The 12,999-nt window shown below is 43.9% G+C and overlaps 1 protein-coding gene across 1 annotated transcript; it reads left to right on the top strand.

The window, feature by feature from the left end:
• The first annotated feature begins 774 nt into the window (after positions 1 to 774).
• On the top strand, positions 775 to 11,994 carry LOC145360497 (neurofilament medium polypeptide-like). Its single transcript, XM_080215746.1, has 3 exons — positions 775 to 1,888; positions 1,977 to 2,101; positions 10,179 to 11,994. The coding sequence occupies exons 1-3, from the start codon at positions 866 to 868 to the stop codon at positions 11,665 to 11,667; spliced, it is 2,637 nt and encodes an 878-aa protein (XP_080071872.1). The 5' UTR covers positions 775 to 865; the 3' UTR covers positions 11,668 to 11,994.
• The last annotated feature ends 1,005 nt before the right edge of the window (positions 11,995 to 12,999 follow it).

Here is a 12,999-nt window from a genome sequence, read left to right as displayed (position 1 = left end):
GCTATCTATTGTGCCACCTACTTTCTGGCATCATAGCGACATTTGCCAAAATGTCAATTTTAGTAGGCACACACATTGAGGGGCGGTGATGGGGAAACTCCTTTTTCTTACTAATTACTACCTGAATTCTTTCCCGCTGCCTCAGCAAAGCAGCCAGGATAATCAAGGACCCCATGCACCCCGACATTCTCTCTTCCACCTTCTTCCGTTGGCAAAAAGATACAAAAGTCTGAGGACACATGCTGCACTTTCTCATTTCTTTCTCTATGAACAGTATGCTTTGTCTGCATAGCATGCAAGAAACAATACTTTTCACTGTGTAAAGTAAAAGTTTACTTATTTATTCGTCACAAGTAAAACTTACATTAACACTACAATGAAGTTACTGTGAAATTCTCCGAGTTGCCTCACTCTGGGGCCTGTTCGGGTCAATGCACCTAACCAGCACATTTTTCGGACAGGGGGAGGAAACCAAAGCACCCAGAGGAAACCCACGCAGACACAGGGAGAATGTACAAACTCCACACAGACAGTGACCCAAGCCAAGAATCGAACACACGTCCCAGTGAGGCAGCAGTGCCAACCACTGTGCCACCCCAGTATACTAATACACATGACAATAATAAATCAAATCAAATTTGATTCTTTCAAGTGGTTTTATTTGAATGAGAAATGGTTTGCAGAATGTCCAAGTAAAACCTGCATTGCCATTTTAAATGCAAAACAGCAAAGGAATGCAACCCTCACAAATTTTCCTTTAAGTCGTAAAATAATCAAACCAGCAGCGTCAGCAGGAGGTTTCCCGATAAAAGCTCCAGAGGAAGGAGAGACTCTGCATTGTTACAGACAGCCCTGCGGCAGCAAGATGAGTTACAGCTGGGATATTCTCGATGCCTTTCCAACAAGAAAACTGCACTCGGATTCCTCCAGGAGCCTGTCCCAGGACATGGCCTTCCGCACCCAAAGCTGGTCCAGAGGAACCCCTTCATCCCTCAAGTACAGCAGCCTGTCTGTGAGCCGGGGCTACAGTTCACCGGTCCCTAGATCATCAGAGAGTATGCAGTTCTCCCCTATCTTCAATGGAGATTACCAAGTGGCGGGGGTCAACGAGAAAGAGTTGATGCAGGGTCTCAATGACCGCTTTGCCAGCTTCATTGAAAAGGTCCGACAACTGGAGCAGCACAACAAGGGGCTGGAGACCGAGATCACGGAGCTCAGAGAGAGGCAAATCACCCAGTCCAGCCTCGCGAGTATCTACGAACCCGAAATGGCAGAGATACGAAACCTCATTCAGGAAACCGAGAAGCAGAAGATACAGTTTCAGTTGGACCGCGATCACCTGGAGGAAGATCTCCACCGATTGAAGAGAAAATACGAGGAAGAGAGACAGAATCGACACGACACTGAAGCTAATATTCAGGCCTGCAAGAAAGACAGGGAGAACAGCAACCTGATTAAATCAGAGCTAGAAAGGAAAGCACAATCTCTTGTCGAGGAGATAGCCTTCCTGAAGAACAATCACGAGGAAGAGGTGGCTGACCTCTTCTCCCAGATCCAAGATTCCCAGGTCAGTGTGGAGATGAAGGATTACCTCAAACCTGACCTGACGGGGGCTCTGAAGGAGATCCGGGCTCAGCTGGAAGGCTACACAGACGTGAACTTGCAGCAAGCAGAGGAATGGTTCACATCAAGAGTGGCCAAACTCAACGATGCAGCAGCAACAAACAGAGAGGCTTTGCAGAACACAAGGCAGGAGATCAGTGAGTACAACCGACAGCTACAGAGCAAGAACCTGGAGCTGGAGACAGTGAGAGGGAGGAAGGAGACTTTGGAGAAACAGCTGAGTGAGGCTGAAAACAGAAACCATTCAGAAATAATCCAATATCAGGTAAGAATTCCAGACACTGCAAAGTGGAACTGTTTGATTCAACTCCATTTGCTCCATAATTAAACACAATTTGCTGTTTGCTTTACAGGATATCATCCAACAATTAGAAAATGAGCTGAAAAATACAAAACATGAAATGACCCTTCACCTGAGAGAATATCACAATCTACTGAATGTCAAAATGGCTCTCGATGTGGAGATTGCCTCCTACAGGTAGGGTCAGCTAACCATTTTGTTTCAGAGCGCCTGGTCTTTACAATCAATTAGCAATGAGGGAATGAATGTAATTGCAGCTGAAACAAATGCTGGGGGATCATGATAAACTCAAACACAGCCTGTGCAAAGCAATTACATTTGCTTCTGCGATGAGTTATTGTTTGATGTAGTTACGAATGTAGTTACGAATGTGATTGCCAGGAGAGGGTTACTGGAGCCCTGACTGTAATCACGCCCCCTGTAACAGAATAAATGATTAGAATCACAGAATCACCAAAATGTACAGCATGGAAGGAGGCCATTCAATCCATCATGTCTGCATCAGGTAACCACCCAATCTAGCCCCATCTTCCAGCTCTTAGTCCACAGCCTGATAGGTTACATATCCAAGTACTTATTTAATGTTATGAGACTGCCTACCTTTATCACCCTCTCAGTGAGCATTTTCCAGGTTCCCCCCCAACCCACTCCCAACCACCTTTTGGGTGCTAACCCCCTGATCATCTCCAAACATCTACAGCATGCCCTGAATCTACTCCCCCCACCTCACGCCCTGCCCCTCCTCCCCAATCCCAGTTACGGACCCCGACACCAAGGGGACGAGAAATTTTTATTCACTCTCTCTGGACCCCTCAGAATTTTATATACTTCAATTCAAATTCTCCTCAGACTTGTGTGTTCTAATAAAAACAAGCCCAGGCTATCCAATCTTTATTACTCATATTCCCCAGTCCGGGCAACATCCATGCCGTTAACCGCAATAATTCAGTGAATGATGGAGAACATTGGGTTGGTTTGATACTGAAAATAAATATGCTTCATCATCTTCTTTTGGTCAGGTGAGCATATTATGCGCTGACTCCACAGGCGAAAAAATATCACATCATTTAGTGGAGTTCTTTTATTTGTAAGTTTTTTTTTAGTTTTAAAGTTTATTTATTAGCATCACAAGTAGGCTGATATTAACATTGCAAAGAAGTTACTGTGAAAATCCCCTAGTCACCATACCCACGCAGACACGGGGAGACCGCGCAGACTCTGCACAGACATGTCCTTCGGTCTGTGAGGCAGCTAACCACAGTGGCACTGTGCCATCCAATTCCAAATTAATTCCAAAGTAAGAAATGTGGGCCACAGACTTCTGGACTGGCAATGCCAAAGATGGTCTCCAGCACTGATCCACACCCATGTTTATGAGATCAGTGAGATGCCATTTTGTTTTGGGGCCAGTGGAAACAAGTGTTTGCCTCTCCATTCCTAACAGAAACTTGGCAATGGAGCCAATCAACCAAAAACTGATTGTCCTCGTGAAAACACCAAAGTATTATACAGGTCCTGAATAAACCAAAGGACTAGGAACTCTTAGACTAAGGAGTGCATTGCCCCTCGCTGCTCAGGAAGGATGAATGATTGACCTCCCATTAAAACACAAATGAAAAACTGACAATAACAGCAAAAATCTGGATCCCTCAGACCACAGTCACCAAACTTTTGCTCTCATTCACTCACAACCAGTATGAGACCAATATTCTTGTCCAAACCTAATTGCCCTTGAGAAGGTAATGGTGAGCTGCAGTCCATGCGGTATGGTAGGTACACCCACAGTGCAGTTAGGGAGGGAGTTCTAGGATTTTGATGCAGCGATGATATTTCCAGGTTCAGAATGGGGTCTGAGGGAAACTTGCAGATGGTGGTGTTACCTGGTGTGCACTGGTTGCCTTTGACCTTCTAGGTGGTAGAGGTCACAGGTTTGGAAGTTACTGCCGAGGAAGCCTTGACAAGTTGCTGCAGTGTATCTTGTAGGTGGTACACACCCAGCCACTGTGTGGCACTGAGGGAGGGAGTGAATGTTACACAGGAAACCAGCAACAACCTCCTCCCCAACTACACACCTCCCCCCTCACCCCCCCCCATGCAATTTTGGAGGCAGCAATCCCATTTTTTCCCAGTGTGAGACACAGGAAAAAAGTGCAAGAAAGGGTTAAAATTGCAGCATTCCCAATCACCATCTTATTTTGCACTTTATGAAGCACACATATAATCCTGACAGGGGATCAATAAATTAACTCTCTGCCAAATGCAGTACTACTGCAAGAATAATTAATCTTAGAATGCTGCAGTGGAACGGTAGCAGAGTAAGGTCAGCAATACAGTTTGTCTTAGCTCAGTTTAGTTTACTTCAGTTCCATTTAATTTAGCTTCGTGAGCCTAAATGCGGAAATATAAAATGGCCTTTACGTTGACTTCCAGAATTGTTGCAGCCCATATACTTTACACTAAATTAAAAATGTGCAAACAACTATTGCTTTCTGCTGATGTTATACAATTCATTTGATGCATTTGGAATGATAAAATCACAACTAGTTTATATTTAAACTGAGTCAAAGTGAGAGTTTTTAAATAAAACACACAGCAATCTGCTCTATTCCCGCTGATTTTGCCAGGATTAGTGCAAAATTATTTAAATTAAGATATAGCTCCTTAATCTGTCCAATTTGCCTCAGATTGCACAGAGCATTTATACAATCCTCCTACAAACACAAGAAGTCCCATTCACACCATTATACTCTTCTATTTGTAGATGACAAAGTGATTCCATTTTGATTAAACAATGTCGGAAATCCAGCATTATTCAGTGGTTTTCTTTTTAAAGGATAATTTTCAGGGCAAAACACACATTCAGCTGCTAAAATAAAAGCAAAACATTGCGGATGCTGGAGATGTAAAATCGCAGCAGAGAAACTCAGCAGGTCTGACAGCATCTGCAGAGTGAGAGAGAGAAAGAGAGAGAGCAGAGTTTTGAGTCAGTTCTTCTTCTGATGAAGAGCCATAAGGGCACAGAAAGTTAACTCTGTTTCTCTCTCCACACATAACGTCAGACCTGCTGAATTTTTCCAGCTTTTTCTGGTTTTATAGTCAGCTGTCGTTGTGAATTAAAACCCCGGCAAATAGCGGTAAATTCCACACCACTCCTTCTTTGGCTTGGTTCCTGGCCTGCGGAAAACCCGTTGATCGGAATTGGGCAATAATGGGGCAAGCGTACATTACCAGTAGGCTAAGTGAGCCTAAATGCGGAAATATAAAATGGCTCTTTCACCTTTATGTCAACATCCAGAACTGCTGCAGCGCTTGTACTTTACACTAAATTTAAAATGTGCAGAAAACTATTGCCTTTTACTAATCTTACGTAATTCATACGATGAAGCTGAAAAGCCAAAATCACAATTGGTTTAGACTTAATCTGAGCCAAAATGAAAGAGTTTTTAAGTAAAATGCAAGGTAATTAATCTGATCTAGTCCCACTGATTTTGCAAGGATTGGTGCAGAATTATTTAAGATATTTGGGGCAGTATAGTGGTTAGCACTGCTGCCTCACAGCGCCAGGGATCAGGGTTCGATTCCCGTCGCAGGTCACTGCCTGTGCGGAGTCTGCACATTCCCCCCGTCTGCATGGGTTTCCTCCCACAGTCTAAAGATGTGCAGATCAGGTGCATTGGCCATGCTAAATTCTCCCTCAGTGTACCCTAACGCTGTGACATCTAGGCAATTTTCACAGTCACTTCAATGCAGTGTTAATGAAATCTTTCTTCTGACACTAATAAATAAACTTTAAGCTCTACAATCTGTCAAACTTGCCTCAAATTGCACAGAACACTAATGCAATTAGTATCAGGGGGAGAAGAAACAAACTTAGTCGGGTCTCTGCAGCCAACATTGGATAGGCTGTGTTCCCCTGAGAGTGGAGAATATTAAATAGTTAGAGATAGTAAAATCTTGAAAGGTTTCGCCACAGCAAGTAACCTAAAACTGTTTTCAATGGTGGTAACCAGAGGACATAGAATCAAGATGATGAGCAAAAGAACCAGATGTAACATGAAGGACAATCTCCTAATGCAATGAGTAATTGGGATTTGGAATAGACCACCATACAGATTCAATGCTAACCTTCCAAAGGAATTGGACATACTCGAAGGAGGAGTGATATCAGAAAGAGGCCAGAGGCATGTGGGACTAACTGGATTGCACTTCAAAAGAGCTAGCACAGATGCAATGGGTCGAATGGCTTCTGGCTGTACTGTTCTATGATTTTTAGCCACAGCCCAGTAACCGTTGCTGGAAAGTACATCAGGGAACTGGATTATTTCCCACCTTCAAAATTCCAGATTTTGCAGGTTTTTGCCACCCTCTGACCGCGCAGGTTTTTGCCACCCTCTGACCGCGCAGGTTTTTGCCACCCTCTGACCGCGCAGGTTTTTGCCACCCTCTGACCGCACAGGTTTTTGCCATCCTCTGACCACACCCGCAGCTGGGATTCTCCAGCACCACTGCAGTGACTGCAGTTTTTGGCTGAGCGCCAGATTCTCCATTGTCGCTTTCAGCGGGGCAGCGGCAGGCAAGCTCAGAGAATCCTATACTTTGTGTTTTAGATTCCTCTTCCATGCAATTCCTGATTCCCCATCACTTTGACAGCAGCAGTGCCAAGCTCAATAACTCGGGAAAGTTGCTGCAATGGGCCTAGATTATTGAACAGAATGAAACCCTTGCTAAGGATCCCATTATACTAGAATAAACCAATGTCTCAGCAGGACTTGTTTCCTGTGTTCAAGCCATTAGGTATCACAGCATCAGACTTCATTTTATGGTTAAACTATCAAATAAATGAGTGAACATATGACCGCAAGATAACATAGAGATATAGAGGGATATGGGCCAAATGCAGGCAACTGGGATGAGCTTAGTGGTTGAAAAATGAGGTAAGTTGGGTTGGAGCGCCTGTTTCCATACCTCAATGACTCTATAACCGGAGTTTTACCAGCACGGCCATCCTGCAATTGGGGCAGGCGAGGCTCATAGAACAGCATTCTCTGTTGGTCTCGGACAGGATCCTACAAGGCTTGGGCAGGCATGGCGAAAAATTCCGGCACGTGACTCTAATCATAGAATCCCTACAGTGCAGGAGGTTATTTGGCCCATCGAGTCTGCGCTGGCCACAATCCCACCCAGGCCCTCTCCCCATAACTCCACATGTCTGTGTTCTCATAGAAGTTATACAATTTAGCTCCTTAAATGGAAAATAAGGTTCAATTCTTCTCCTGCAGCAGTTTCCTTCCAGGTTTGCACTTCAACTACACTATGATTCATTTTGTCATAGTTTCAGTATTTCAGCAGCAGATTTTTGAGGGTTCTCACTCAGTGGATTGATTCCGCATTTCTGCACATCTCGATGTTGTCAAGTATTTCCCGGACCACAATGGGTTGAATCATCAACACTAACATTCAGATAGAACAGCCCATCTCACAGTTTGTCAAAATGAATGCTGGTTTAGCCTCTCACCACCAGCCTAAGGTTTGAAAACCAGTTCGATTAGTCCTTGTAGCATTTGCATTCATACAGATGTTTGACTTGGTTTTAACTGAAGCAGGCTGAAATGCCTTTGAGGTGTTGCGACTGTATTTAAAGGGACAACCTCCCACCCAAATCCAGACAAAAAATACTTTGACAGCAGGGTGATGTTCAGCTTTGATGAAATTTCTTTGCTAACATTTGGGTAGATTTTCCTCTTGCTGCTCTCTGTGCGAAATGATAGCCTGGGAGCAAATTCTGACAGGGAACATTACACACTCAAATGAAGCCTGACTGATTTTCTGTCCACTAATCTACACATTGTGGCATGGTGACACAATGGTTAGCACTGCTACCTCATAGCGCCAGAGACTGGGTTCGATTCCTGGCTTGGGTCACTGTCTGTGCGGAGTCTGCACATTCTCCCCGTGTCTGTGTGGGTTTCCTCCAGTTTCCTCCCACAGTTCAAAAGACAGGCTGGTTAGGTACATTGGCCATGCTAAATTCTCCCTCAGCGTACCCGAACAGGTGCCAGAGTGTGGCAATTGGGGAATTTTCACAGTAATTTCATTGCAGTGTTAATGTAAGCTGACTTGTGACACACACAAATAAACTTAAAAGTTAAACTAAAGTAAGGGCAGGATGACATAAAAGAATGTGCACCGTCTGTGCTGACCAAAGCTAAAATTCCCAATCCAGGATTTCAACCTAATTGATTTAAAACAGCAGTTCACAAGTCAAATGAGTCATGATTAGAAAATCGATTGGCAAACACAGGATAGATAAATGCAGCTGATTGATACTGAGAGCACTCCCTGGATGATGCCACTTGTGACGGTGCTGCAAGAGTCACATGTGTGAAACCTTACTGTAAAATGGGGCTTGTTTCCACCTGTCACAGTTATAAGCACAGGATTCATTCAGTAACATTGTTGAAGGGGGCCAGTTAATGCATTGAGTTAGCACCTCTGGCAACGAGCCTCATATTCATCCTCGGATGAAGGTTTTCCTCCCCGTTAGGTGCTGTTCCCTGCTGAATGACTACAAACGAGTATGGAACTATAGTAAGTCCTCGGAGGAAGAAGTTCCTTCACCAAAATCCCTTTATTCACAAGGCTGACAACTGCATATGGAGTGCTCTCAGTTAACAGCCTACACTAGGAGTGCCAGAGGAACTGACACTCCTGGTTAGGTACAAAGCAAGAGAAGCTCCCTGACTGACCTATCAATTTGGCCCTTAATCAGGGAGTTCATATTCTAACAGGCCCACCTCAATTGCCTGATTAAAGTCATTGCAGGAACACAAGGAATCCTTTAGAACCTGCGATCCCTGGTGCTGAGAGCTAAGAGCAGCTAGTCTCTGCTTGTCTCCGCAGACAAACCTACCACTAGTCTGAAGGAAGAATGGAGGAAAGGAAAATGAATAACTTTGCAGATGAAGTGTAAATTTTAAAGGACAGCAATTTAGGATAGGGATTACAATGTATTACTTTATGTGTCTGGCCAGACAACCAGCCTGCTTGTTGCCAGCACTAGGTGACAAAATTGTCCCACTCCATAACGGTTAACTCCTTGATCTCAATGAACACAAAATCCATGCAACATAATTAAAAGTGAAATGTTTAATCAGAATATACAAAGTGATAACTGCTTTTTTTTAGTAAGGTGTATTCAGAACTAGTTGTTCCAGTTTTAAACTCGTTTAGAATATCTTAGCGAGTCCCAAGCCACATGGTGTTTGAAGCTCACCCATCTGCAGTGAATTCAAACACCCTCCGAAGACTCCTGAAGGTCACCAGGCCATGGCTGTTGATAGAATAGAATCCCTACAATGCAGAAGGAGGCCCTTTGGCCCATTGTGCACCAACCACAATCCCATCTAGGCCCTATCCCATTAACCCCATACATTTACCCTAGCTAGTCCCCCTCACACTAAAGGGGAAATTTAGCATGGCCAAACCACCTAACGCACACATCTTTGGAGTGTGGGAGGGAACTTCTGCATCTGGAGGAAACCCATGTTGTGGAAAGGGATTCCCTCCAGAGAATATGGGCTGAATCCACAGCTGTAGCCCTCTGCCACCCCCGCTCAGGACTGGGGTGTAAAGGAGGCCTTGCAGTCCCCTGGGCCTGCTGCAGGAAACCTGTTTCCAGACTTCTGCTGGGCATCAGCAATGGAAGATTCTACCATGTCACCAACTCTGCTTCCAAGAAGCCACCTAATTGCAACCAACTGTCTGTCCACTGAGTCCAGCTGGGTAGCTGATGCCAATATGACTCCATTGCCAGCAGGATCGCGTGTCTCCTTTCTAAAGAAACCACCCCCCCCGCCCCCCACTCACTTTCCCACCCACCCCTATTCCCATCCCAACCCCCAGGTTGGCCATTCAGGTTCCACCAGTAAGTTTACCCAATCATATTTCAGTTAGTGCTCTTAGAGTCTGCAATTCAACTGTGGGATGGCTATGAACTCATGCCCAGAGGTGAAAGGGCAGCAGATTAACAAACTGTGTTACCTGTATCACATAGGAAATAGTGCATCACATCCCAGTTCATCAAATAAAGCAAGTCACTCATTCATTTCACCTTAATTTAATATTCATTAACCTTAATTACAAACTTAATTCATGATTAGAGACTTGTTATAATTCTATATGTCCCTTGCTTCAATAACATCTAAGTAATAAATAAGTTGTCGATGCACTAATGGTATTTACTTTCTATTTAAAGGAAACTCCTTGAAGGTGAAGAAACAAGATTTGGTGGCTTCACTCTTCCATCACCTATATACAAACCACAGCCTCCATCAGCCGTGGCAACAAAGACAAAAGTCGCCCCTACAAAGGCTATGCCTCAATATAGGTTTGTAGAAGAAATTATCAGTGCAACGACAAAGGAAGTTGATATGGCAGAGCTAGAAGTTGCTGCAAAGGACGAAGGACCAACAGAGAAAGAATCTGTTGGATCAGAAGAAGCTGAGGAGAAGCACGAAGGAGAAGAAGAAGCTACTGGATCACAGGAGGAGGAGGAGAAGGAAGAAGAGAAGAAGGAGGAAGAGGAGAAAGAGGAAGAAGAGAAGGAGGAAGAGGAGAAGGAGGAGAAGAAGGAGGAGGAGGAGAAGGAAGAAGAGGAAAAGGAGGAAGAGGTGAAGGAAGAAGAAAAGGAGGAAGAGGTGAAGACAGAGGATGAGAAGACTGAAGTAGAGAAGGGTGAAGAGAAGGAAGCCGCTGACATTGAAGAGAAAAAGACTGAAGAGGAGAAAGAGGAAGAGGAGAAAGAGGAAGCGAAGGGGGAAGGGGAGAAGGTGGAAGAGGAGAAGACAGAGGATGAGAAGGCTGAAGAGGAGAAGGCTGAAGTGGAGAAGGATGAAGGAGCGGAAGCCGCTGAATCACAAGACATTAAAGAGGAAAAGGCTGAAGAGAAGAAGACTGAAGAGGAGAAAGAGGAAGAGAAGAAGACAGAGGATGAAAAGACCGAAGCTGAGAAGGATGAAGAGAAGGAAGCTGCTGAATCACAAGACATTGAGGAGAAAAAAGCTGAGGAGGAGAAGGCTGAGGAGGAAACGGCTGAAGTGAAGGAGCTTCCTAAATCAGAAGAGGCAGAAAAGGCAAAGGCTGAAGAGAAGATGGAAGAACAAAAGCCTGAAGGGGAAAGCGCTGGAGAGAAGGAGACTGTCCAACCAAAAGAGGCTGAGGAGAAAGAGGATAAAGAGATAAAAACTGCTGAATCACCAGAAGCTGAAGAGAAAAAGGCTGTGGAGAAGGATGAAGAGGAAAAGGAAGAGAAGGAGGTTCCAAAATCAGTGGAGGAAAAAGAGGAGGTTCCAAAACCAGAAGAAGAAAAAGCTGAAGAAAAAGCTGAAGATAAAGCAGAAGAGGAAAAAGCTGAGGAGAAGGAGGTTCCAAAATCTGAAAAGGAAAAAGCTGAGGAGAAGGAGGTTCCTAAATCTGAAAAGGAAAAGGATGAGGAGAAGGAGGTTCCTAAATCTGAAGAGGAAAAGGATGAGGAGAAGAAAGCGGTTGAACCACAAAGAATTGCAGAGGGAAAAACCACTGATCCAAAAGCAGACGACAAGGAACAAGATGTGGCCAAATCAAAAGAAAAGGGTGAAGACGTAAAAGCCACTGAAGTGAAAGAAGAGACTGAGAAAGAAAGTGTTGAGAAGTCTGTGGGAGATGGGTCTGACTCGACTGGAACCACAGAAAAAAAACCAAAATAAACAACACATTCAGAAGTTAAACATCAACCAGCTTCTGCAGCGAAAACTGAGGAGTAAAGAGAAGAAACGGTGATTAAACAAAAGAAAGGCTAACTGCAACTATTGCCAAATGTCCAATAAAATTAAAACTGGAATGATACAATGAGAAATGCATGTTAATGGACACATGACTTCCAAAATCAGAGAGATTACATGATTAAAGAATCTGTTTACAAACGAGGAAATGAGATATTCTCAGGGCAATAATTTAAATGAGTTTGTTGCTGCATGTATACCTGCATATTAAATACAGCAGGCATCAATCTGTTTGACAGTGCACTGAAGTTTCCTGAGGTTCAATGTATATAAATATGTGCTAATAAAAGAAACTTCAATCAGAGATGTTTACTCGCTCATTAGATGGATGTTAATAGATTTAAGCAAACAAATATACCATTTGTCAAAGAGCTGTCACAACCTTGCATTTATATAGTACCCTTAGCACAGAGAAAGATCCCAAGTGGCTTCACAGAAAGGTAAAGAATACAGGTCTCTAGGGAAAGAAGGGGAAATTAGGATCAGTGACCAAACATTTCATTGGTGACGGATTTAAAAGAATCATAGAGTGCAGGAGGAGGCCATTGAGTCTGCACTGACAACAATCCCACCCAAGAAGGTCTTGGTAATGGGAAGAGGTAAAAGTGTTAAAGGAGGTATTCCAGATAGTGGTGGCTGAAGGCACAGTCACAATGTGGGGCACATTCGGGGGACGGGGGAGAACATTAATCCCCTCTATTCGTGAGCAGGGAGGCTGGTCGATGTGACAATTAGTTGAGATATGCCAATTTGGGTGAACTGGCAGCTTTTGGAGGTTTATTGATGGCACTGAAGACAGTCGAATACAGTGAAAGAGAGTGGAATCTGGGTGGAATCAAATATCGATCCTTTGCCAAAACTGTGTGCAAAGATGTTAGTGGAGTAAACTCCGACGTTTCGTCGCAATTCCATGGGGGCCTTGTGTGGAGGAAAGGGACTGGAGAGGCCTCTTGAGCAGAAGGAGATCCAAACTGCCCAGGCAGAGATAGCAGAGAAACTCAATCTAATGTCCCAATCCATCATTCTAGAAAACTAACACCATTGAAGTTTAATTATATCAGGAGTGCTGGTATCCATCCTTGTGTAATTATTCACTCTGCTCCCATAGCAATTGTGGCATTAATATCAATCTCTGCTGCATGTTCAGTGAGATAAGACACACTTTCACCTCTTCCTGCAATTCTACCATACAACCAAAAGTAAAAACAACTGATGTAAGAGACATTAATGTGCGGCACATATTTTGTTGAATTATTT

Source organism: Carcharhinus amblyrhynchos, chromosome 31 (genome assembly GCF_965287045.1).
Source record: "Carcharhinus amblyrhynchos chromosome 31, sCarAmb.v2.hapA, whole genome shotgun sequence".
In the NCBI taxonomy this organism is placed as follows: Eukaryota; Metazoa; Chordata; class Chondrichthyes; order Carcharhiniformes; family Carcharhinidae; genus Carcharhinus; species Carcharhinus amblyrhynchos.
The sequence above is the reverse complement of the archived record's forward strand: the minus strand, read 5'-3'. Positions and strand labels throughout refer to the sequence as shown.